This window comes from Equus przewalskii, chromosome 2, assembly GCF_037783145.1.
Source record: "Equus przewalskii isolate Varuska chromosome 2, EquPr2, whole genome shotgun sequence".
In the NCBI taxonomy this organism is placed as follows: Eukaryota; Metazoa; Chordata; class Mammalia; order Perissodactyla; family Equidae; genus Equus; species Equus przewalskii.
Window position 1 is genome coordinate 15,751,567 of NC_091832.1, and position 24,537 is coordinate 15,776,103.

The 24,537-nt window shown below is 42.6% G+C and overlaps 1 protein-coding gene across 18 annotated transcripts in view; it reads left to right on the forward strand.

Annotated features, from left to right (window-relative positions):
- ZMYND12 (zinc finger MYND-type containing 12) overlaps positions 1-13,545 on the forward strand; it is a 35,292-nt gene extending 21,747 nt beyond the window's left edge. For 11 of the 18 annotated variants that reach the window (XM_008529723.2, XM_008529724.2, XM_070610021.1 and 8 more), the window contains 5 exons: positions 5,662-5,831; positions 8,149-8,271; positions 9,291-9,402; positions 10,820-10,965; positions 13,020-13,545. In XM_008529723.2, the coding sequence (XP_008527945.1) occupies positions 5,662-5,831; positions 8,149-8,271; positions 9,291-9,402; positions 10,820-10,965; positions 13,020-13,145 (677 nt within the window). In that variant the 3' untranslated portion in view covers positions 13,146-13,545. Of the gene's footprint in view, positions 1-5,661; positions 5,832-8,148; positions 8,272-9,290; positions 9,403-10,819; positions 10,966-11,902; positions 12,037-13,019 lie in introns of all 18 variants that reach the window. The other 7 variants (XM_070610013.1, XM_070610015.1, XM_070610018.1 and 4 more) reach the window with 2 other exon arrangements.
- Positions 13,546-24,537: the final 10,992 nt, after the last annotated feature.

Sequence of the window (24,537 nt, forward strand, 5' to 3'; positions counted from 1 at the left end):
AGAAGCGATGCTGTGTTCGTCTCATCCCATCTTCTAAGTTGGCACATGTTTTCTATTTGTTCCATTACTGATGATGCCCATTTAAGTTACTTTATTAAGGTGGTATCTTCCAAGCTTCTCTGTAGAGTTGCTCTTTCCCCTCTTTGCAGTTAATAAGTATTATATGGGGAGGTATTTTGAAACTATATAAATATCCCATTCCTCATCAAACTTTCAATGTATTCATTTATTTATTTATATCATATAGACTTTTGGTCTTCTGTTTTACTCAATGGGTTATAATCCATTACTATCATTAATTTGATGCTCAAACTGTCTTTGATTTGGCAAGTGGCAGCCCCTTCAAGCTGGCTTCTGTGTCTCCTTGACACATCCCCTTTGTTCTTTGATCATTTTCCTGCTTTCCGGAACATGCCTCCAAGGAACCTTGATTTCTTTTGGTGGAAAATGGAATTCAGAAGCCAAGAGTTGTGCACTGGATGTATGCGTTGATAATAGAGTATGACTGCTCCCAGGCCTTCTCAGTGGACAGAGTTAGGGAATATGTGTAAATATAATAATATGGGTATGTATACACACATTACATCAAAATTTACTTCTATATATCTATATCTGTATCTCTCCCTCTCTCTTTCTATATATATGTGTATATATATATATATATATATATATATACGACCATGGACCCATACCAGTACATCCAAATCCAGTCCAATGCTACCACAGAGTTCAATCTCATTTTCTCCCATTCATATTCATAGCTCCCTTTTCATTAATATATTTATATATTTAATGAATGCCCCTGTAGGAACCAATCTCCCACCTCCAACCCCATCCTTTCCTCTTGCAGACGTCCTCCTCTCCCCGCGTGGGCTCTGACTCCTCATTCTGGGCTGCCTCTTCTACATGGATCCCCTTCTCACTGGTTTGGGCTCTGGTATGGGGATACCAGGCTACTTAACTGCAAGAATGTCCTCCTCACTCTGCTCAGGCCTGACTCCCCATTCCAGACAGTCCCTCCTCCAAAACTCTTGGGAAGAGCACTGGACAAGGAAACACAGCCCAGGTTCTGTTTATTTCTGACACTGACTAGCTATGGGACTTTAGAAACGTCACCTTGGCTGAGTCTCATTGCCTCTCATCTGGACGACTGCCTGTTAACGGGTCTATGCACGTCTTCTCTGGGCCCCCCTCCAATCTGGCCTCCACACAAAATGTGTTCAAGTTGCTCCACCAAATAAAGACCAAATTCCTAAAGCAACCTGTGAGGCCCTGCTCGGTCCAGCCTTTATGAATTCTCTCGCTTCATCTCGCATTCTTTTCTTTCTCCCTAGTTACACTGTTATTCTCTTTAGTTACACTGGCCTTCTCTGGGTTCCTCGGAGGCACTGTGATGCTCCCCTGCTCTAGAAGGCTCTTCCCCAGGCACTCTCCCCACTTCCCCTCCCCTCCCCTCCACCTAACTAACTCCTAATTCATCCTTCAGGTCTCAGCTCAAGAGTTACCACCCCCTTGTCCAGAAGCTTTTCCCAAGTCCCCAGACTAGGTCAGGTCTCTTTTTTATGTACCCACTTAGAAACCTCTTGCTTTTTTCTGGGCACTTACCTCAATAATAATCATACATTTGTTGATGAGATTATTTAACTAAAATCTCTCTTCCACTAGACCATAAGCTCAGGGAGATCCCTAACTCTATCTGTTCTTACTCATCATAGTGTCTGCACACCCAGAACGGTGCTTCTTAGTACAGAGAAGGTACTAAAAAACTCCTCTCACAGTACCTGACACCTAGTGGGCACTGTGTGGGCACTTGTGAAATTTGAGTCCCTCTTCACAGGATTGTTTTGAGCATTAAATGACTTCGTGTGTAATGAACATGAAAGTGCTTTGCAAGCTGGAAAGTTCTGTGTAAATGGAAGGTTTCACTATAACTCCCACAGTCATTGATTTAAAACCTTGCCAACCTTCTGGAAAGTCTAAATAAATCATATCCCTTGTGTACATGCCTCTTTCCCATCTTAGAGATTCCTCCAGACTGGAGTGGAAAATAAGGGGTATTCAGCTTTTTTTTTTTTTTTTTGGTAAAACTTTGGAATTTTAATCAACTAGAGATGATATTTTCAGTAACACTTCAAAGAGGAGCCACCTTACTTATCTTGCCCCAACGCTGTCAGTGCTTTGGAACCCGGAGAACCTGGGTTCACATTCCAACTCCTTCTTTACTGGTTGGTGACCCTAGGCATCAAGCTCCTTCTCACCTCAGGGCCCTCACACATACTGTTCCTTCTGCCTGGAATGCTCTTTTCTCCATGGCTGACTTCTTTGCAACCTTCAGTTTCCTGCTTAAATGTCTCCTTCTCAGAGAGGTGTTCCCTAATCATCCAAAATAGGTTTCTCCCTGCTTTTTCTTTTGTTGTTGTTGTTGTTATTGTTTTGAGGAAGATTAGGCCTGAGCTAACATCTGCTGCCAATCTTCCTGTTTTTGCTGAGGAAGACTGGCCCTGAGCTAACATCCGTGCCTATCTTCCTCTACTTTATATGTGGGACGCCTGCCACAGCATGGCTTGACAAGCAGTACGTAGGTCCACACCTGGGATCCGAACTGGCAAACCCTGGGCCGCTGACGTGGAACATGCGAACTTAACTGCTGCACCACTGGGCTGACCCCTCTCCCTGCTTTTTCTTGATAACTGTGCTCTGTTCATTTCCTTCATAGCATTTCATTTTTCATTTGTTTCTTGTGTACCTACTTCACTTAATTGTAAGCTCCTTAAGGTCAGGGATCACATCTGTTTTATTCACCAGCAAGCGCAGAGCATCTAGCAGAGTAGTAGAGACTCAAATAGGATGAATATATGGTTAAGTGAATGAAAGAAGTTTCCTCCTCTGTAAATCCCTCCTCTGACATTTCTTTCACAGGGGGTTGGCAGACTTAAATCATAAATGCCAATGTCCTAGCATAGTGCACGGCAAATAGCTGGCCCACCGTAAGTACTGGTTCCCTTCTCTTCTGCTGGGTGCTCACAGCCACACCTTTGAATCACCTGTGACCACTTTATTCTGTGCTCCTTTCCTTTCATCACCAAGGGCTGCAAAATCTTCCCCCGTTATGTCTCTCAGATCTGCCATTAAGCCAGTGTAAGACTGTTGTCTCCCCCTTCAGATGAGTGCCATTGCTCCTGGCTGTCCTTCCTGTACCTACTCCATGACTGTTAAAATCACCCCTGAGGATAGTCTCACTTCCTTTGGCAGCTTTATGTCTCCACTACCTCCACTCCACCCCTACACCTCTCCAGGCGAGCAGTGTATATACAAGAGGCCATGCCTAAACTTACCACTCACTGGTCACAATCTTAGTTCTGACCTGCTCCTAACAGCCCATTCCTCTTACCTCACTATAGCCCGCTTTCTGAATTTTCAACCTCATAGTTTTTCTCCCAACTAGGCCTTTTTCTTTGGGATTGATGTTTGTAGTTGCTGCTTCAGCTTGGCCTCGAGCCTTCTTTCTTTGGCATTACTTGGAATAAGAACTGGACAATGAACATTTAAAATTTCCGATGTATGTCAATGCCCTCTACCAATCTTTTCCCCATCTAAACAATCTTAGCTAAGAGTCACTTGCTTCTTTAAATTTGAGAGGGTCTCAGTCTAAAGCTCTCATTTTATAGACAAAACCCAAATGGAAGATGTGACTTGCCATGTTCACATGAGCCAGGATCATGGACCTAGGCCCCTTGCTTCTAAACTAGTATTTTCCCATTTTAGTTTGAGCTTTGGTCAAGCAAAGCTACTTGCTTCCTTCTGTGGATTGCTTCTTCTTCACCTCGCCCCTTTAATTCACTGCCATGTGATTACAACTGGAATAAAACCATGCTTACCTGTGAACTAGGCCTGGGAGGAAGGACAGAGAAGAACAGAAGGGTGACTTATGAGAGGTTTATGTCCTCATCTCCTGACCCTTTATTGGTGCCATTTCTGCTGCAGCATCCATAATAGGAAATACTTCATACCCAGGGCATGCCTCCTCCCCTGCAGAAGGCTGTCAGAGTAGTTTTCTCTTCAGTTCTGACAACCTCCCCAGGAGACAAACAGGTAGACAGGAAACCATTATGTATCTTTACAGCTAAACAAAGTGTCAACAGTATCTGAATATTAGAAACGAAGGTGATTTTCACTTAGTAACTATGTGTTGTCCATTCTGGCTCCTAAATGTCTCTTGATCCGCTCCACCTTCATTCACTGCCTTATTCGGGCTCTTGTCAGGGCTTGTCTGAACTGTTTCAGAAGCCTTCCGCTTTTCTTCCTCCCCTCTGTTCCCTCCTCCACGTTGGCTCCAGAAGACCCTTCTGAATCTAAATCCAATTCTTTCTCCTTTTCTTAAAATGCTCTATTTTTTTTTCCACATGTATCAAGCTCCATCATGCAAGTCAGCTCAGCTGCTATAACAAATATCATAGATTCAGTGGCTTAAACAATGCACAGTTATTTCTCACAGTTCTGGAGGCTGGATGTCCACGATCAAAGTACCAGCAAATGCAGTATCTGAGGAGCGCCCACCTCCCAGCTTGTGGACAGCCACCTTCTCACTGTATCCTCACGTGGCCAAAAGAGAGATCCTCTCTCTTGTGTCTCTTCTTATAAAGGCACTAATGTCATTCATAAGGGCTCCACTTTCTGGATCTAATTACCTCCCAAGGGCCTCACCTCCAATTACATCACTTTGGGGATTAGGGCTTCGGCATATGAATTAAACATAACATTCAGTCCACAGCACTCACCATGCCTCTCCTCACTCCGTGTCCTCTCCACCCCATCCATAGAATTAAACACATCCTACTCTCTGCCACTTGCAAATCTTATGATGTTACTATCATTGCACTTACACTGTGTTATAAATATATTTGTTTTCACGTCACGCATGTGTTCCCCACTCATGTCCCCCAACTTGGCTGTAAATTTTTCAAAGGTAATGGCTTTAATCCATCTTTGAATCTCCATCACTCAACACAAGGCCTGGTACATAAAAGGAACTAAGTATACATATACATGTATTTTTTAATTGAGACATAATTCATCTACCATAAGATTCACCCTTTGAAAATACAATTCAATGGTTTTGGTGTATTCATAAGATTGTGCAACCATCACCACATCTAATTCCGGAACATTTTAGTCACCCCCAAATGGAACCCATACCATATTAGCAGTCACATCCCATTTCTCCACACCCACATTCCCTGGCCACCACTAATCTGCTTTCTGTCTCTATGGATTTACCTATCCTGGACATTTCATGTAAGTGGAATCACACAATATGTGGCCTTTTGTGTCTGGCTTCTTTCACTTAGCATAATGTTTTCCAGGTTCATCCATGTTGAGCATCTATCAGTACTCCATTCCTTTTGGTGACTGAATGATATTCCACTCATGGATTTGGATAGACCACATTTCGTATATCTACTCATCAGCTGATGGACATTCAACTTGTTTCTCTATTTTGGCTATTATGACTAGGCCACTGTGAACATTCGTGTACAAGTTTTTATGTGTCGATAAATGTTTGAGTAATCAATAAATGAGTGAGTGTGTGAGGACTCATGTTTCATCATGTGTTCTCTGGCCGGGATATGAATTATAACCTTCTTTACTTCTTTTGGGCAGGTCTGGGCCGGATTGTCCAGGCTGAGGAATATCTATGCCAAGCCCAGTGGACAGTCCTCAAGTCAACTGAATGCTCTTATGCCACCCACTCGTTACTGCATCGGAACCTGGGACTTCTCTATATGGCTAAGGAAAACTATGAGGAAGCCCGTTATCATCTGGCTAATGATGTAAACAAGTGAAATTATAACACGTGAATGTTTCTGAGAACAGCTCTGTTTAGTTTTTTGTGTGTTTGTTAACTGAGCATTTCTCTAAAACTTTCTGTTTACAACTGACTGGTTGGGTATTAGCGAGAACGCAACTTTATCAATTTGTGTCCAAGCCTTTCCTCTCCTGGCTGTGTGACCTTGGCCAGGTCACATCATTTCCACGTCACTTGCTGGATAAAGGGTTGCAGAACAGCATACTGGTTAGGACAGGGCTTTATTCCACTTCCAGCTCTGTCGTTTCACCAGCTGCATAGTCTTGGACAAATTATTTAACTTCTTTCATCACCGGTAAGACAGAAGTCATAAGCTAGTCTCTGCCTCATTGAGTCATTGCAGAGATTAAAACAGAACAATGCATGTGCAGCACTTTGGCGACTATTTTTATAAATAACATCACTGTCTCTAGTTTAGAGTGTGGCTATTAAATTTGAATGAGCTCAAGGTGTATGAAAGTGCTTTCTAGACTATAACACTCTGCAAATGTTAGATAGGATGATGAGGGTTATCTAGGTTTCTGTTAGGATTTCAGTATTGGATGATGTTATCAGAGAGAGGAGTTCCTGAGCCTGAAATCTGGATGAGGTTAGGGTCAGACTGTGTTCTCCACACAGGATGGTTCTCTCTTCAGCCTCCTCACTGGGCACTTCTCCCTCTCGTTGCTGCCACTGCACAAGGCCCGTAAAGTCACTGGAAACATTCTTGTGCTGGTTATTCTCCATGTCCCCTCATCCCAAATCCATTCTCTGCCCCTCCTCGGCCCTGGGAGGCTGGCCTCTACGGACCACACAACCTGGACTCCATTGCTCTCTGGCCTTGGTTGGGTTTGGAGAGTGAGAGGCATGGCAGGGGAGTGGAGCTTGGGAGAGGAGAGAGGTTGGGCATTTACTCTCTCTGCTGCCTTTCTGCCCCAGCCCACTTCTGGCCAGGGCCGTGTTCCTCTGTGGCCACAGCCCATGTGTGGTAGCCTTTTTCATTGTTCTAGCTCTGCCCTGGTGACCCTGCTCTCTCCTTTGGCTCCTTCAGGAGGCAAGATGGTAATAGTTTCTTGCTGTTGATGGCCCCTCATGCTTCCCCAGCTCTCATTGGTTCCTTAACTCTTCTACACCTCTGTAAATAATCCTTTCATTAAACTGTCTTCAGGTAATCCTTTTGAGGGTGCCATCTGTTTCCACCTGGAGCCTGACTAATACATTTTAATATTCTGAATGAATGAGATAATTCTTCATTTGTGCTTTCTTTTTATACTTGACCCCTCCAATAAATTGAGCAGAGGCGCATTCTGTCTTGAGCTGCGCCACACAGAATTAGATCAAGCTCGATTCCTCAGCCTAGGTTTTTTAACAAAACAAAACAAAACACAGCTTTATTGATACATACCCTAAAATTTACCCGTTTTAGATGTCCAGTTCAATGATTTTAATAAATTTACAGAGTTTTGCAGCCATCAGCACAGTCCAGTTTTAGAACATTTCCATCACCCCAAAGAAATCCCTCATATCCACTTACAGTCATTTCTCATTCCCACTCTCAGCCCCAGGCAAACGCTTTCTGTCTCTCTAGATTTGCCTTTTCTGGACATTTCATATAAACAGAATCATATGTGGTCTTTTGCCTCTGACTTCTTTCACTTAGTGTCATTATTTTGAGATTCATCGTGTGGTTGTCTCAATACCTCATTCCTTTTATTACTGAGTAGTATTTCGTCACCTGGATATACCATGATTTGTTTATCAATTCATCAGTTGATGGACATTTGGGTTGTTTCCACTTTTTGGTTATGATGAATAATGCTGCTATGAACATTTGTGTATAAGTCTTTGTGTGGACACGTTTTCATTTCTCTTGGGTATCTACCTAAGAATGGAATTGCTGGCTCATATAATAATGCTATGTTTAACTTTTCGAGGACTGCCAGACTGTTTTCCACCGAGGCTGTACCAGTTCATATTCCCACTAGCAATGTACAAGGGTTCTATTTTCTCTATATCCTCACCAATCCTTGTTATTTTATGCCTTTTTGATCATAGCCATTCTAATGTGTGTGAAATTGTTTCTCATTGTGGTTTTATTTTGCACTTCCTTAATGACTAATAATTTTGAGCATCATTTCATGTGCTTATTAACCATTGGGATATCTTTTTGGAGACATGTCTATTCAGATCCTTTGCCCATTTTTTAATTGTTGTAACTTTCTTTATATATTCTGGATACAAGTTCTTTATCAGATGTATGATTTACAAAGAGAACTCTAGTAATCTTCTTCCTTCTGCTATAGATTTATTTTGCCAGTTGTGCATTTGGAACAGAGGACATCAGGACCTCAGGAGGCTATTTTCACCTAGCTAATATCTTCTATGGCCTTAAAAAGTTGGACCGGGCAGACACACTGTACACCAAGGTGAGCTGGGGGATGTGGAAGCTGAGCCTTGACACTTAGGCCTTGTATCTTACAACCAGTATCAGACCATTCATGAGAAATTTGGGGCGGAGAGATGAAGTCACTTGCCCCATGTCACGTAGCCTGATACACGATATATTCCACTTTTCTTTCTTCCTGCTTCCCCACTACCAAAATAGACCTGTCCTTAGTATCCATAGGGCAGTTAACAAATAATAAATGATGGGTCAATAAGAACCAAACAGACTGCCCTATGCTCTGTCATCCCCATAGGAGCAAGCATACTGAGGTGTGTGATAGAGGAGGAGATAAGATTTTAAGGGAAAATTATTGCTGAAATGTTCTATGAAGGGATCAAAGAACATGAGAGTATTTTACAATTTCTATCTTTACATGTAAAATATTCGAAGCTGTTTCCAATATATTAAAATGTTGGTTATTTTCATACAGAAACACTTCACTTAGCAACCAACCATTTCTGTGTATGATATAGGCGCTCATCCTGTGACCGTTTATTCGTATTTTAGGCCCGACTGTGAGGAAGGAGCATTGTGGTGTAGCCAAAAAGAAATGAGCTTTGGAGTCAGGCAGACTTGAATATAAATCCTGGCTGTGCCACATGGCAGCTCTCACCAAAGTCAACTGTGATCTTAACTTCTCTGAGCCTCAGTTTATTTATCTATTAAATGGGAATAATGAGAATATGACCTCAATTGGGATGTTGTGAGGATGTAAAGGTTTCGTTGTACGCGCTCAACAAATGGTAGCTATTATTATTAGACTCCACCGGGGCTGTCCCCCAATCAGCCTGCCTCCTGCCCTTTGCTGCCCAATGCTTGTCACACTCACTTTGGCCAGGTCTGTTTGGGCTCCTAAGGCTCCCCCTGCCTCTGGGCACAATGAGAGAGGGAGTCTGCAGACTGTCAGGAAACCTGGCCAGAGGTGCTGCCCTCTCAACTGGTGGGTCCGATGGCTAAGGTCTGGCCTGCTTGTCTGATTGCCATCTCCTTTCCCAACAGGTCTCTGAGATCTGGAATAAATATTTGAACAATCACTATCAAGTCCTCTCGCAGGCTCGCATCCAACAAATAGATTTACTGGGCAAACGATTTGAGACCGACACTGGCTTGGGTAAGTGGCAGCTCTCCCTAAGAAGCAGAGCAGTGACGTCATCCCTCCTAATCCACAGGCCTTGCCCCAAGAGGGAGAGCGGCTGTCCCTGCCATGGAGCACATCAGAGCCATCTTCCCCATTTTGCTGATGGAGAAACTGAGACAGGGCCTCAAAGGGATTTGACCAGTATTGGGAAGAATTCACATCCCTAGCATCACACACAGCCCTTCAGGGTATTAATAAAGGACGGATTTGGAGGGGAAAATACCCTGCCAGAGGCCCATGTGATTCACGCAGAGCATCCATTTCTTGGTGTTATCCCTCCAGGGCACACCAGCCGAGGCAGACTGCGCGGATGGCGCATTGCTCATTTATTTGTTCTGCTGTGTTATCTTCTTCCTTTACTGGACAGCGAGCTTCTCAGTGGCAGGGCTGAGTTTGATTCATCTCACTGCCCCCGGGCTCCCCAAAGGGCTGAGTGTTGAGTAGCACTGTACAACATCATTCCCCCTGAGATAATGACAAGAGACAGAGGATCTAGTTTCTGCTCAAAAAAGACATACAGTGTAGGTGGTGCGACAGAACCCATGTGAAATACCAAAAGAAAATTTCTATGAGTACCAATTATGTTACAAGGGGAGTCCCAGCACGAAGAGGTGAGGATAGTTGGGTGGTGTGGAAGAGGGAAGACTTCTTGGAGGAGAGGTTTTGAGCTAAGGTTTAAAAAATTAATAACTTTATTGGGTTTTCTCTCATTATAAAAGTGGTTCACGTTAAAGCAGAAAACTTGGAAATCAGATATCCAACCTTAACATTGTGGTATCTGTCGTTGTTTGTCTTTTTCTCTAAGCCTAGTACTTAAAAAGTGCTGTTAAGTACCTGGCCCATAATAACTCATAATAAGTCAATAAATAGTGACTAAAGTAGGACCAAAGACTGCTGGGGAAGTTGTGGACAGACTCGTGTGGGGGAAGTGGAAGGCTATTGCTTAAGCATCTGTGGATTTAGGGGAGAAGGATGAAGCTGCTGCAGCTGTAAGAAGCCCCCGCTCCTTCCTCTTGCTGTAGAGCAGAAGCTGAGCTGGACCCAAGGGATCCTGCTGTGACGAATTCCCACTGCCTGGGAGCCTGAGAGATCTGATTCAGGACTCTGAAAGAGAGAAACCCTAGCGACTCTGGGACCTGTAGGAATGAACATTTTTTTAGGTTACTCTGATAATGACATGCGAGGCAGCGCTGGAGAACATTCCACCTTCCTGCTCAGCCCGGGGTGGCAGTTCTCCAGCTGGGGAACTGCCTGTGCTTTGTGCTCCCTCCACCAGTGCCCCTGTGAGGAGGCCTCGGAAGGCCTGGAGCCCGAACAGCTCAGTGCTTATCGCTGAGGGAGACTCAGTTGCCCCCAGGGCTGTTTCTTCTTCCCTCCCTTTCCACTGCAGATGAAGCCCAGGAAGCAGAAGCCATTCGGATCCTGACTTCAATCTGGAACATTCGAGAATCTACCTCTGACACAGCCCCCCAAAAAACTATCTTTGTTCTGAAAACCCTGGTCATGCTTTACCACCTGATGATGAATTCTTCAAAGGCAAGTTTCCCTAGAGAAGCAGCATGTCTTAAATGGAGAAATGCCTCTGGTTGAATTTAGCTATGTTTTGCCCAGTCACACTAGTTTTTGCCCTCAGAGTAAGCCCTCACTCCAGAAAAGTTCAGTTGCTCCTCATATTTCTCATTTGTTGAGTCCAGCCTGCATAATGGAAACTGGGTTGTCTTCTTCCTTCAAAGGAGCCTTCCCAGGGTTACATAGGTAAACTGAGGCTGGGGCGGTGCTGGGAAGTCGGCAGGACATGAGGGCTCTGGGGAGTCTTTGGAGGAATGGTGTAGTAGCTCTAACTACGCTCAGTTAGTGAGTTCCTTGTTGCTGGAGGGATCCAGGTGGAAATGGGTTGCCATGAAATGACTGAAAAGGTGATCGTTTCTGAGTGCTTATTACATGCCAGACACTGGTCTAGGTATTTTACATGAATTATCATATTTCTCATACCAACCTTATGAAGTAGGTGTTTCACTATTCCCACTTTGCAGATAAGGAAACTGAGGCACAGGGAGGGCCCACTATTTGTCCAAATTCTTACAGAAAGTAAGTGGCAAATCTCAGGTTTATTGATTTATTGATGAGCTGATTCACTCATTCATTGAAGTATTTATTGAGCATCTACATTTGCAAGGCACTGTTTCAGGGCCTGGGGCTGCAGTGGTGAAGCTCCAGCTTAGTTCCCTGTCTCCGTGGAACTTACGTGTTTTGGGAGGAGGGGAAGTCACAATAAACAAGTGAACATATAAATGTTTACTGTAACTTCAGATAGCGAATAGCGCTACAAAGAAAAATAAGGCAGGTAAGGAGACAGAGAGAGGGAGGGCCAATTAGCGGAAGCCTTTCTGTGTGGGTGACACAGAAAATTTGAAATTCCTTTCCCCCCTCTCTCCCTTCCTCTGTCCCTTTCTTCCTTCTTTCCTTTCTGCAGCAAACTTTTACTAAGCACCTACTGTGTACCAGGGCCTGGAGTAGCTCACAGCCAGTGGGTTATAATAGAGGTGATAGAGAAGCCCAGGGCACTGTGGGAGCTCAAAGGAGAGACTCTAACCCCACCTGGGATGGGTGAGTTTCCAAGTTTACATTGGACAGAACCTCTTTTCTACAGTTCAGGGTCCAACTTTCTGCTGTATACTTAGGAAATCATTACCCCAAGGTGTTAGATCTACCAGAGGTCCTTAGAGAAAAGGGACACATCTGTTTACTCAAGACTGGCCCTCATTTCCTTCAGGTCTTTGCTCACTTTTCTTCTTTTCAATGAAGCTTTCCCTGTAGTTTCCGTCTAAAATTACGAAACCCCACTGCCACCCCTGATGCTTCCTATCCCCCTTTCCTGCTTTATTTTTTTCCCTTAGCATGTATCACTATTTAAGATACTATCAGTTTTACTTAGATATCTTGTTTATTTCCCCTCTCTCCTACTACACTGTAAGTTCCACGAGGGCAGGAATTTCTGCCTGTAGTCACAGTATCAGGAACATAACAGCCATTCAATAAATATTTCCTTATTCAAATTATTTGGACATTTGAATTATTGAATTCAAATTGAATTTGAATTATTATTCAAATATTTATTGAAAGAAAGGAAGGAGGAAGGAAGGAAGGGAGGGAGGGAAGGTGGGAGGGCAGGCACGCCAGAGTCTGTCCCAAGGTGTCCTGTGAAGCCTCTGTCCAAGTCTCACTCTGGGCCACATGGCCCTCAGGATGGCAGTTTACTTGTGGTGCCTGGCACCTCTGTGCCTCCCAGTGTTGGTTCAAAAGGCTTATAAGATCCTACCAAGAGCTCGCTTTGCTAAGAAGCTGTGCTTTCTTAGTTCTTAGTTTGTCAAACTCAGTGTGTTTTTCTGGTGCCCCCTGCCCCACCCAGCACACGTGTGGCTGGCTGTAAGGACCAAGTGTGTGTTCACAGGTTTCCAACAAGAGCTCAGTGGCTGGTGTGAGAAGCTGATGGGTCCTTTCCCATGTTTCCAGGGTTGGGTGCGGAGGGGGCTTCCCAATGTAATGCTTTCCTGTGATGACCTCCTTTTGCCACTGCAATTCTAATCCAGGCACAAGAATATGCCATGAGAGCCCTCGATCTAGCCAGAGAGCAACAGCTCAGTGACCAGGAACAGAACTCCATTCAAGACTTACTCAGTCTCATCTCAGCTGAAGACGCCCATCTCGTTACTTAGTGCCCTATGAGCTCCACGTCAGGGGCTCTTCATGGAGTTGTTGAACGTCTGCTACAGTCCGGCCTTGCACAACTGCTTCGAGGTGCCTGACTTGCTGAGGTTCCCACCCTCTCCCCCTGTGACTGCACAAATACCTGTGTTTCTGTTCTTGCACAGCATACGTGAGGGAATGGAGAGCTTTAGGCACAGGGATCAGTAAAACGGTTGGTTATCATGACCTCTGCACTTGGTTTATTGTGACTTTGTATGACTTTGAGTAACGTGCTGTCAGCTCGCTAATATGTATTTGTAATTAAACTGCAAATAGTTTATCATATTTCCCAGAAGTTTCCCAGGGATGCATGTTTCATAGATCTTTGCCAAAGAAGGGGGTAGGGAATAAAGCTATAATTGGAGCAAAGTTTCTCTATTATACTGGCATTGAGTTAACATTAATCTGAAGGAGACTGTGATTAAAAAGTCCATTATAATTTCTAGAGCAATCACTAAGAAAATTACTCTAAAAAAATAGTTAAAAATCAACAAAGTAATTAAAATGGTACACTAGGAAAGATCCACTCAGTGCAAAAGAAGGCAGTAAAGGAGGAATAAAGGAACAAGGACAGAAGACATACAGACAACAAAAAGCAAAATGCAGACATAAATCATACGCCTTTGCCGGAGAAGGCCCCGGGCCTTGCAAGGAGCCCCAGCATGGGCTGGCTGAGACACCATTCCAGGCTGGTGCCTTTCTTTTCTGAGACAATGATTTGAAGCAGATGTGAGCCATCTGTACTGTCTAGGGGAGAAGCGCTCTGAAAGGCCCCCTGTGATTTAGGGGATGGAGTGCAGGCCTTGGAGTCAGACGAGCCTGGGTTCAAATCCCAGCTGTCACTTAATAGCTTTGTGACCTTGATCCCCCCATAATCTCATTCCTTATTGTGTAAAATGGCCCAGTTGTGGCCATGGCTGTATCAGCTTGTCCCATTGATGACTCTGGCCATTCAGAACATCCTTTTTTTCTCCAGACTCACCAAGCAGCCTGCCCTCTGCTTAGCGTTCTGCTTCCCGGGTAGATCTGTACCCAGGGAGAGGATATGCAAGTCAAGGACCTGTCGGAAAGTTTTATGTTCCTCACTGTAAGTTAATTCACTCTGACACATAGAATAAAAATATGTCAGATGGACCACCCTTCAGGTCTAGGTAAAATCCGCTGGAACCCCAATTCCATACCTTGGGCATTCTTATGCTTCTCTGAAATGGCTATGAAGCCCCAGGGTCTTACTTCTCTACCAGCTGTCTCTTGCTCCAATTTTCAGCTTCAATTTCATCAACACAATCCTTTCTTGATTCTCACCCCAACCCCAAATCTGAGCCAGCTCTTTCAGTAGATGCTTAACCAAGACTGGAGGGGTGAGGAGAGGAATCAACCACTCTTCAGCAGATCATTCAAAAGAAAATATTAGAATTTCCCTATTCTAAGAAAGCCCTTCAGAGTTCATTTCGTTAAACTCTAGCTCTCTTCTTTAATATTCATTGGCCCCTTTCTCCTCCCCACCCGCCCCCCCCCCCCGTCCCTTACCTATTCTCTTTTCTCTCCACCCCTGAATTCTTCATGAATCCTTCCCCACTGAGTATATTTACAAAACTATTGTTTAAATTAAATTAAATGTATTCTTCCTGTTGATTGATTTTCCTCTTGAATATGGGCCATAATTGTCTGGTTTTTCAAGTCTAGTAATTTAATTTTCAGTCTTTCTGCTTTTCTAATACTTACATTTTTTTTTTAAAGATTGGCACCTGAGCTAACAACTGTTGCCAATCTTTTTTTTTTTTTATTGCTTTTTCTCACCAAATCCCCCCAGTACATAGTTGTATATTTTAGTTGTGGGTCCTTCTATTTGTGGCACATGAGATGCCACCTCAACATGGCCTGATGAGCAGTGCCATGTCTGTATCCAGGATCTGAAGTGGTGAAACTCTGGGCCGCCGAAGTGGACTGCGCAAACTTAACCACTCGGCCATGGGGTCAGCCCCTAATACTTGCATTTAAGGCTATAAGTTTTCCTCTAAATACTGCTTTAGTTGATCCCACATATTATGAAATGAAATATTTTTATAGTTATTTTGTTCTAAATATTTCTTAATTTTTATGACTCATGAGTCTTTTAGAAGTATGATTCCTAAATGATGATGACTTCAATTACTTCTTTGTTGTTGATTTCTAGTTTAATTTCATTGAGGTCATAAAATATGCTGTGTCCAATTTTGCTTTTAGAAATTGGTTGCGATTTGCTTTATGGCCCAGGATATGGTTATTATTTGTAAATGTTCTGTGTGTGCTAGAAGAGAATGGAATTATTGGGCTCAGTCCCCTATCTGTGTCCATTAAATCAAATTTCTTCATATTTTCATATCTTGTATATCCTGGCTGAATTCTTTATTTCTGAGAAAGGTATATAAAGTCCATCCAATATGACTGTGGATGTATCTATTTTTCCCTGTAGTTCTGTTAAATCTTTGCTTTCTACATTTTGAGGCTTCGTTATGAGGCAAGTACAAATTTAAATATTGTATTTTCCTGGGGAATTGAATCTTTATTTTTTGTATTATGAAGTGATTCTCTTTATCTCTAGTCAATTTTGATATTAATTTTGATATTAATGTAGCTACACCTATTTCCTTTGGGGCTGGGTTGCTTGTTATCAGTTGGCATCATCACTTACCTCTGCTTCAGCACTTACCTCTGCTCTGAAGGGGAATCTTGGAACTATAGTTCCTCATATCTCTTTCTTTTTATGATTCTGGATTCAATTTTGCCAATGAGGGGCAACTGCACAAGATTTGGAGGCTGGATGAGACGGAACAGCCATTAATTTTCTGAAAATCACCCGCTGTTGCTTTCCTGAAAGTAGATTTCCTGTGAAAGCCCCCTGATCTTTATCACCCAGCCATTTCAAAGATGTGTAAGCCTCTAATTCCCTGGATTAAATAAATCTCTTTACTCAAAATGCCTAGAGAGGCTTCTGTTTTCCCAACTAAACCCTGACTAAATATGTACCTAGCACAACTAGAGGCACTCACAACTAGAATACACAACTATGTACTGGGGGGCTTTGGGGAGAAAAAGAAGAAGAAGAAAAAAAGAAGACTGGCAAGAGTTGTTAATTCAGGTGCCCATCTTTAAAAAAAACCACACGTGTCTTTATCTTCTTGCAACCTTTTACTTTCAGACAATCTGTATCCTTATGTTTTGGATATATCTCTTGTAAAAATAATAGAATTAGATATTTTTATATCTGTAATTTTTAAAGAATCATTTAGTCAACTTATATCTTATTTATATGCTAAATTATTTGAGTTTAAATTTATGATCTTATTTTCTGCCTTCTATTTGCCCTGCATGTTCCATATTCCCCCTTCTTTCTTTTGGATTGATTATATATTCTTTCTCATTCCATTTTCTCCCTTCATCTGCTAGTTTGCGGGTTATATACCATGTTTATGTTCTTTCAGTATTACTCCAGAAATTCACATATTCATTTCTAACTTATCAAAGTCTAAACTTATTCAGGATGTTGACTCTTAAGTCTTTAAAACCTTTTAACTCTATTTGCTTCTCCCTAACTTATATATTATTACTGTTATTTATTTGAAATACATCTTAAACCCACAAGTCATAATTATTATTTTATAAAGTCATTATATTCTTCCTTGTTTTTCACACCCTCTGTTAGGGCTCACATTACATAAAAATACTTTTAGTATTTTCCACAGTGAGGGTTTGCTGATGGCAAATTCTCAGATTTTCTTTCTTTCATTAACCTGAAAATGTTTTATTTTGCCCTCATTTTTTTGACTTTTCAATGAAAATGTATTTCAATTTCCTATATGATACAGTGATACAGGACATAATCTCATTTACAAAGATCTCTGTAAAATGTGGTTTACTTGACCCAAAAAGATGTAAGCAGGTTGAAGAGAACCAGGGGTTCTGGAAGATAAGAGTGCCTATTATCTTCTCACCAGGGAATCACATCTTTCCTGAGCATCTCTGGCATTATTTGTTGGTGTGGAGCTGAGGGATCATCCCTGAAAGGCTGGGCTAAATTTTTTCTACTAGCAATTACATATGCATGTTACAAATTCTGTCCTGTTGTCAGTGAACCCCTGTTTAACAAAAATTCACTTTGACACTAACAACAAAGTAGCAGAAAGAGAAATTAAGAATACAATCCCATTTACAATTGCTACAAAAAGAATAAAATATCTAGGAATAAATTTAACCAAAGAGGTGAAAGACCTGTACACTAAAAACTATAAAACATTGTTGAAAGAAATTGAAGAAGATACAAAGAAATGGAAAGATATTCCATGTTCTTGGATTGGAAGAATTAACATAGTTAAAATGTCCATACTTCCCTAAAGCAATCTACAGATTCAACACAATCCCTATCAAAGTTCCAACAACATTTTTCACAGAAATAGAACAAAGAATCCTAAAATTTATATGGAACAACAAAGGACCCCAAATTGCCAAATGAATCCTGAGAAAAAAACAAAGCTGGGGGTATCACAATCTGTGATTTCAAAATATACTACAAAGCTATTGTCATCAAAACAGCATGGTACTGGCACAAAAACAGACACACAGATCAATGAAACAGAATCAAGAGCCCAGAAATAAACCCACACATTTATGGACAGCTAATATTTGACAAGGGAGCCAAGAACATACAATGAAGAAAGGAAAGTCTTTTCAATAAATGGTGTTGGGAAAAGCGGACAGCCACATGCAAAAGAATGAAAGTAGACCATTACCTTACACCATGCACAAAAATCAACTCAAAATGGATTAAAGACTTGAATGTAAGACCCGAAACCATAAAACTTCTGGAAGAAAATATAGGCAGTACGCTCTTGAACATCAGTCTTAGCATCATATTTTCAAGTACCATGTCTGACTGGGCAAGGGAAACAATAGAAAAAATAAACAAAAGGGACTACAGCAAACTAAAAAGCTTCTGCACAGCAAAGGAAACCATCACCTAACTGAAAAGTCAACCTAACAATTGGGAGAAGATATTTGCAAACCGTATGTCTGATAAGGGGTTAATATCCAAAATATCTAAAGAACTCATACATCTCAACAACAAAAATACTAACAACCCAATTAAAAAATGGGCAATAGGTCTGAACAGACATTTCTCCAAAGAAGATATACAGATGGCCAACAGGCACATGAAAAGATGTTCAACATCACTAATTATCAGGGAAATGCAAATCAAAACTACAATGAGATATCACCTCACACCCATCAGAATGGCTGTAATTAACAATACAGGAAATAACAAGTGTTGGAGAGGATGTGGAGAAAAGGGAACTCTCATACAATGCTGGTGGGAGTGCAAACTGGTGAAGCCACTATGGAAAACAGTATGGAGATTCCTCAAAAAATTAAGAATAGAGCGGCCGGCCCAGTGGTGCAACAGTTAAGTTTGCATGTTCTGCTTCAGCGGCCCAGGATTCGCCGGTTCAGATCCCAGGTGCAGACCTACCCACTGCTTGTCAAGCCATGCTGGGGTAGGCGTCCCACATAAAAAGTAGAGGAAGATGGGCATGGATGTTAGCTCAGAGCCAGTCTTCCTCAGCAAAAAAGAGGAGGATTGGTGGCAGATGTTAGCTCAGGGCTAATCTTCCTCAAAAACAAAAAAAAAAGAAAAGAAAAAAATTAAGAATAGAGCTACCATACAATCCAGGTATTCCACTGTTCAGTATTTATCCAAAGAACATGAAAACATGAATGTGTAAAGATATATGCACCGCTATGTTCATTGCAGCATTATTCACAATAGCCACAACGTGGAAGCAACCTAGGTGCCCATCAAGTGACGAATGGATGAAGAAGATGTGGTATATACACACAGTGGAATACTACTCAGCCATAAAAAAGGATGAAATCTTGCCATCTATGACAGCACGGATGGACCTTGAGGGTATTATGCTAAGCAAAATAAGTCAGAGGGAGAAAGTCAAATACCGTTTGATCTCACTCATAAATAGACGATAAAAACAACAATGAACAAACACAGAGCCAGAGATTGGACTGGTGGTTCCCAAAGGGGAAGCAGGGAGAGAGGAGGGTGAAAGGAGTGATTAGGCACGTGTGTTTGATGATGGACTGTAATTAGTCTTTGGGTGGTGAACATGATGCAGTCTACACAGAAATCAAAATATAATGATGTACACCTGAAATTTATATAATGTTGTAAACCAATGTTACCACAATAAAAAAGAGATTCGCTTTGAGTAGTTGCTCTGCATTCCCACTGAATAACATTCTATCATTGCACAGCTGTGGACTGTGCTGTGCCATAGGGCCTCAGATGGTCAATCGGAATCAAACTACCACCAGCACGGCCCAGTAAGGATATAGATCATGCAAGTGAGGTGTCTGTATTCACAATGGCTCTGCGAAGTGCATCATCTCTCAAGAACAATAGGTCACAGAAAACAAATGATTGGCAAAGTAAATGCTTTAGAAAAGATGATGGGGCGTCGCTTGAATGTCAGACCATGTCATCATTTTGTTTGATAGAAAAAGTATGTCTTTCCTAATATTCATCAAGATTGATGATGATGTGATTGAGATACTTTATTTAATATATATGTATACACAAACAGTTTCAATAGTTGATAAATACTTAAATAAACAGCAGCACGTTTTAAAAACATATAAACAAGGTTACTATTAAGCCCAGGATGTAAAACCAGGATTATATATTATGAAAGTTGTCCCTTTCTTGCAAACCTTTGTGAGGATTGTAAATCTCCCAGAACATCTTAATGAATAAGCAAGAAAAAAGTTTTCAATGAAAAAAGACCATTCAGAGTTTGAAAGTCGAGCTTCACCACAAGAAACAAAATTGGATGTGGGAGATGAGGAAGACGGCAGCCAAAAATGACAACTGGAGTCGTGTTTTGTGTTTTCCTGGTTTGAGCAAGCGGTTGGCATGGTGCACTCACGTGGGGAGGCCCTGGAAGAGGAGCGAGTTTGCAGGAGAGAGAGAAGAATGTGAGTTCAGACTGGGGCCAGGTGAATTTGAGATACTTACATGACATTTGAGACATAAAAAGGTAGGCAACTGGACATGCAATCTGACTTTAAGAAAAGAAGCCTGGGTTCGAGAGAGAAATGTGAGAGTATCACGTAGATGGTAATTAATACCATGGAAATGGAGGACATGGCCGAGGGGAGAGAAGAGGGAGAAGGAAGAGAAGAGGGCCCAGGCCCTGGGAGAGAACGTTTAATGGAGAAGAGGTGAGACCGGCAGATGAGGCCAACAGATCTCACGTTTATTCAGACCATTCGTACAAAGAAGTCCCATAGACCTCTCACCCAGATTCCCCAAATGTTAACATTTTACCCCATTTGCTTTATTATTTCCTCCCTATAGATACCCATTAGTTTTGGAACCATTGGAAAGTAAGTTGCCAACCTGATGTCCCCCTATCCCTCAATGTTTAATGTGTATTTTCTAAAAACAAGAACACTCTTACATATTCTCATCAGTACAGTCATCAAAATCAGGAAATCAGGGGCCAGTGCCAGTGGTCTAGTGGTTAAGTTCAGTGCACTCTTCTTTGGTGGCCTGGGGTTTTGTCCCTGGCTGTGGACCTACACCAGTCATCTGTCAGTGGCCGTGCTGTGGTGGCAGCTCACATACAGAAAGAGGAAGATTGGCAGTGGATGTTAGCTCAGAGCAAATCTTCCTCAGCAAAAAAAAAAAAAAAAAGAAAGAAAGAAAAAAAGAAAAAAAAATCAGGAAATTAGGAAATAGGATACACTCAGACAATAAAATACAGACCTTGTTCAGATTTCACCATTGTCTTAATAATGTTCTTTAGGGGAAGAGAAAAGCCCCGAGCAAGCAGTGCATTCAGTTGTCTCTGTAGTCAGAGGAATGACACCCTGTGCTGCTACTCAGATGCTCTCTGACTTATCTCATGAGAAGTTCAGCCAGAGTTTTCTAACAAATAGAGAAGCCCAGGCCCTGTGGGAGATCTACAGAGCTGTGATTCGCAGACGGGGTGCGGTAGATCTGAGAGTGCGGTAGATCTGAGGCTGGTGGAGGAGTGGCAATGCTTGGGAGAAGGCGCTTCCCTGCTTGAGATGCCCGCAGTGAAGGATGAGCTGCAGGAGAAGCAGGGAAGTGGGGACCGCGTGACAGCCAGGGGAAGTCAGCAGCATGAAGCTGAGAATGTCTCAGAGAGCCACCTCGGGACCTTGGCAAATAGAAGGGGAAGTTCATAGGCTGATTCCTTGAGGAGAGGAAATGCCAGGATCCAACAACTTGGGAGGAAAGCTCTCTCCACAGGTGCCCCTTCAGCAGTTTCCATCAGAGCCACAGTCAGGACGGTGGGGAAGCAGTCACCACCCTTTCCCAAGTACCTCCTGCCCCCAGTACATGGGTCTATGATGCAGCTAAATGCAGCTCTTTTCGAGACAACTGGGGGAATTTGAATATGGACTGGGAATTAGACAGTACCAAGGAAGTATCGTTAATTTTCCTGTATGTGGTAAAGGCATAAGGACAGATGTTTTTAAAAAAGAAACGCATGCTGAAGGATGCAGAGGAGAAAAGACAGGGTGGGTGGGATTTATTTTTAAATGCTTAAGGAAAAGAACTAGATGCAGTAAAAATAGAAAATTTTGATAATTTAAAATCTGGGGAGTTTACTATTCTACTTTTGTGTGGTCTGAAAATTTTCATATAAAATAAAAAAGAACTATAGGTCGCATTCCCCAGAGTCTGGGTGAAGGACGATGTGAGTGGTACGACAGTATCATCCTTGGCTGCAACAATCAGGCATTTTCCCCGGGACTCTCTGACCTCAGCCTGGGCTCCCTGACCCTCGCAAGTTGAGGAACAGCCTTAGTTCAAGGCTCTCGGGCCTGTGCTGACCACACTTAGCTCCTAAAGGTCTTAGCACTGTTTCTGCCAGAAAGCCTTTTGAAATGGCAGGCAGACACAAGTCCCGATGGCTCTTCAGCTGGGGACACAGATTCTTTCAGTCCCCTGGGCCCCTTACTGCCCCACACAGCCATTTTTAATGGCTTTCAGCTCTCACTTGCTATTTGAATCTTTAATTCAAATGTCAGTCCAGGAAAGCACGCCGAGCAGGCCCACGATAAGCTCATACCATCTGCATTAGTGTATTCCTCCATCATCTTGACAGTTGAGAGTTGGCAATATTACAATTCAGACGGCACTTTGCGTTTGAAAGGAAAATTATGGTTTTTCAGAATGCAGCTGGTGTGCAAGCGAATAGGATGAAGTTTCTATGAAGCTTTGTCCTCATTTTATGATATGAAAATAATAAAATGTAGATTCAGCATTGATTCTTACTTTAAAAGAATAACCAAAAGGCACAGAGTTTTGAGGACAAAGGAAGACAAGGAATTCTGTTCCACAGTAATAATTTTGATAAAAAACCAAAACAGCAAAACAATTATTTCTAAATGATTTCTTCTCTGTTGGAGACGTTAACATTGTTATTGCTGTACAAGCCGCTTGGAAATGAGCTCCTTGGGTGCCTAGTTAAGATACATTCTTTACAGCACCTTTTCAGTGTACCAGTTAGGCAGGAAAAACTACAACTCACCTTCCTGGAGGGAACTGAGCTGAAGTACAGCCGGTGGGTGAGAGAGACCCTCACAAATCGCTCTGCAGGTTTAGGAGCAAACGAAACAAGATTTCTCATGTGTGAAAAACAGAGGCAAGACAAAAACAAGCAGAGAAGCAGTGTTTTCAAATGTTTTCCTTCCTGTCACTTCTGCACATTATAACGGGACACCTGCTTCTGAGAAATACATCACACATGCTACCTCGCTGGAACTAAGATGTTTCAATGCTTCTGTGTCTCAGTTTCCTTCTCGGTCACCCAGTGGCAGTGGTGTGCTGATAAATGTTTAACAGCCAGCTCTCTAAGGGGAAAAACTTGACATGTAGTGTCTGCCCATCTCTGTGGGATAGCATATTCCCACCATGGCTGATTTCAAGTTACCGTTGTGATGTCACTGAATGGTGGAGCTGGGACGAGATGCACTGTAGCACACCGTTATACAGCATTTCCACCGTACGAATCCAATAGATGTCAATAACCTCAAGAGCATAGAAAATAATACAATAATTAGGAAGTGATGAATTTTGAGTATTTATTACCTACATTTTTAATATACTTTATTTAATTTTAGGTTTATGTAATTCTTAATGATGGCTCTGTTTACCAACCAGCTCAAAAAATTCCTGAAAATTTAACAATCCGCTGTCATGGGCTGGTACAAGCCAGCTCCAGCATACCACTGGTGTTCTGGGGACCTCCAGGTGGGTCTGAACAAACCAGCCACCTGCCTAGTCCTGCCTTTGCAAAGACCTTTATTAGTTCTGCAGAGTGATTCAGAGCCCCAGCTCTCCCCTTGAAGGAGATCAGCGTTCCTTTTAAATGGGAGATTCTGGGAATCCCACTCGGGACGGGCCCAGGATAGCAGAATTTTAGCTGCTTTATTGGCTGGTTCCATCTGATCTGAGAGCTGTCAGCCCCAACTTGCCATGCCAAGTCCAGATGGTGCTATCGGGCTATCAGAGTTCCCTGCACAGCCCCCCGGCCTTCTGCACTCCCCTCACCCTCTGTTTGACAGATTTAATTCAAGCCCCTGGCACCTCCTCCTTCTATTTGATGCGAAGCCAGCAAACCTATTACAGGAACAGCCAAAGAAACCAGGTGCTAAATCATCCAAGGTCAGGCTGCTCATCAGCTTTCCAGCCTCCCAGTTGTCCAGGGCAGCCTTTCCTCCAGGATTTTTCTAAGCCAAATACACCCCCTATATCTTACCCTACAGTATCATAGACTCTCAAGGATGGATGGACCTCCTAATCGTCAAGCCTAAACCACAGCATGCTTGAGCAGCTGCCAGCCCCCTTAACCCCAAGCATCTCTTTTCCCAGCTGTAAAGCTGCTGTCTGCCGGCTTTTATCCCTTGGCACTGAGCCACGATCGCGGGAAGGAGCTGTTGTGATTGCTGACAGTGGAGGAAGCAAGAGGCAAGGAGCCTGCTGAAAGCCAGACATGTGGTTAAGTGCTTCACATTCAAGATTGTGTTTATTTATCACATCTATAGGGGATGAAACGAAGGTTTAGCAAGATTAAGTGACTTTCTCGACGTTACACAAGCTATAAGTTATTGAGTCAGGATTTGAGCCGGGGCTAACTCAACCTGGCACCATTTACATCAGTCCATGGTGCTTTCCATAAAGCATGATGACCCTGACAGCTAGTGGTGAACATGGTTCTTGTGATACCTGGCTAGCGTGGTGGGGATGAAAAATACATCATCCTAAGAGATGGCACT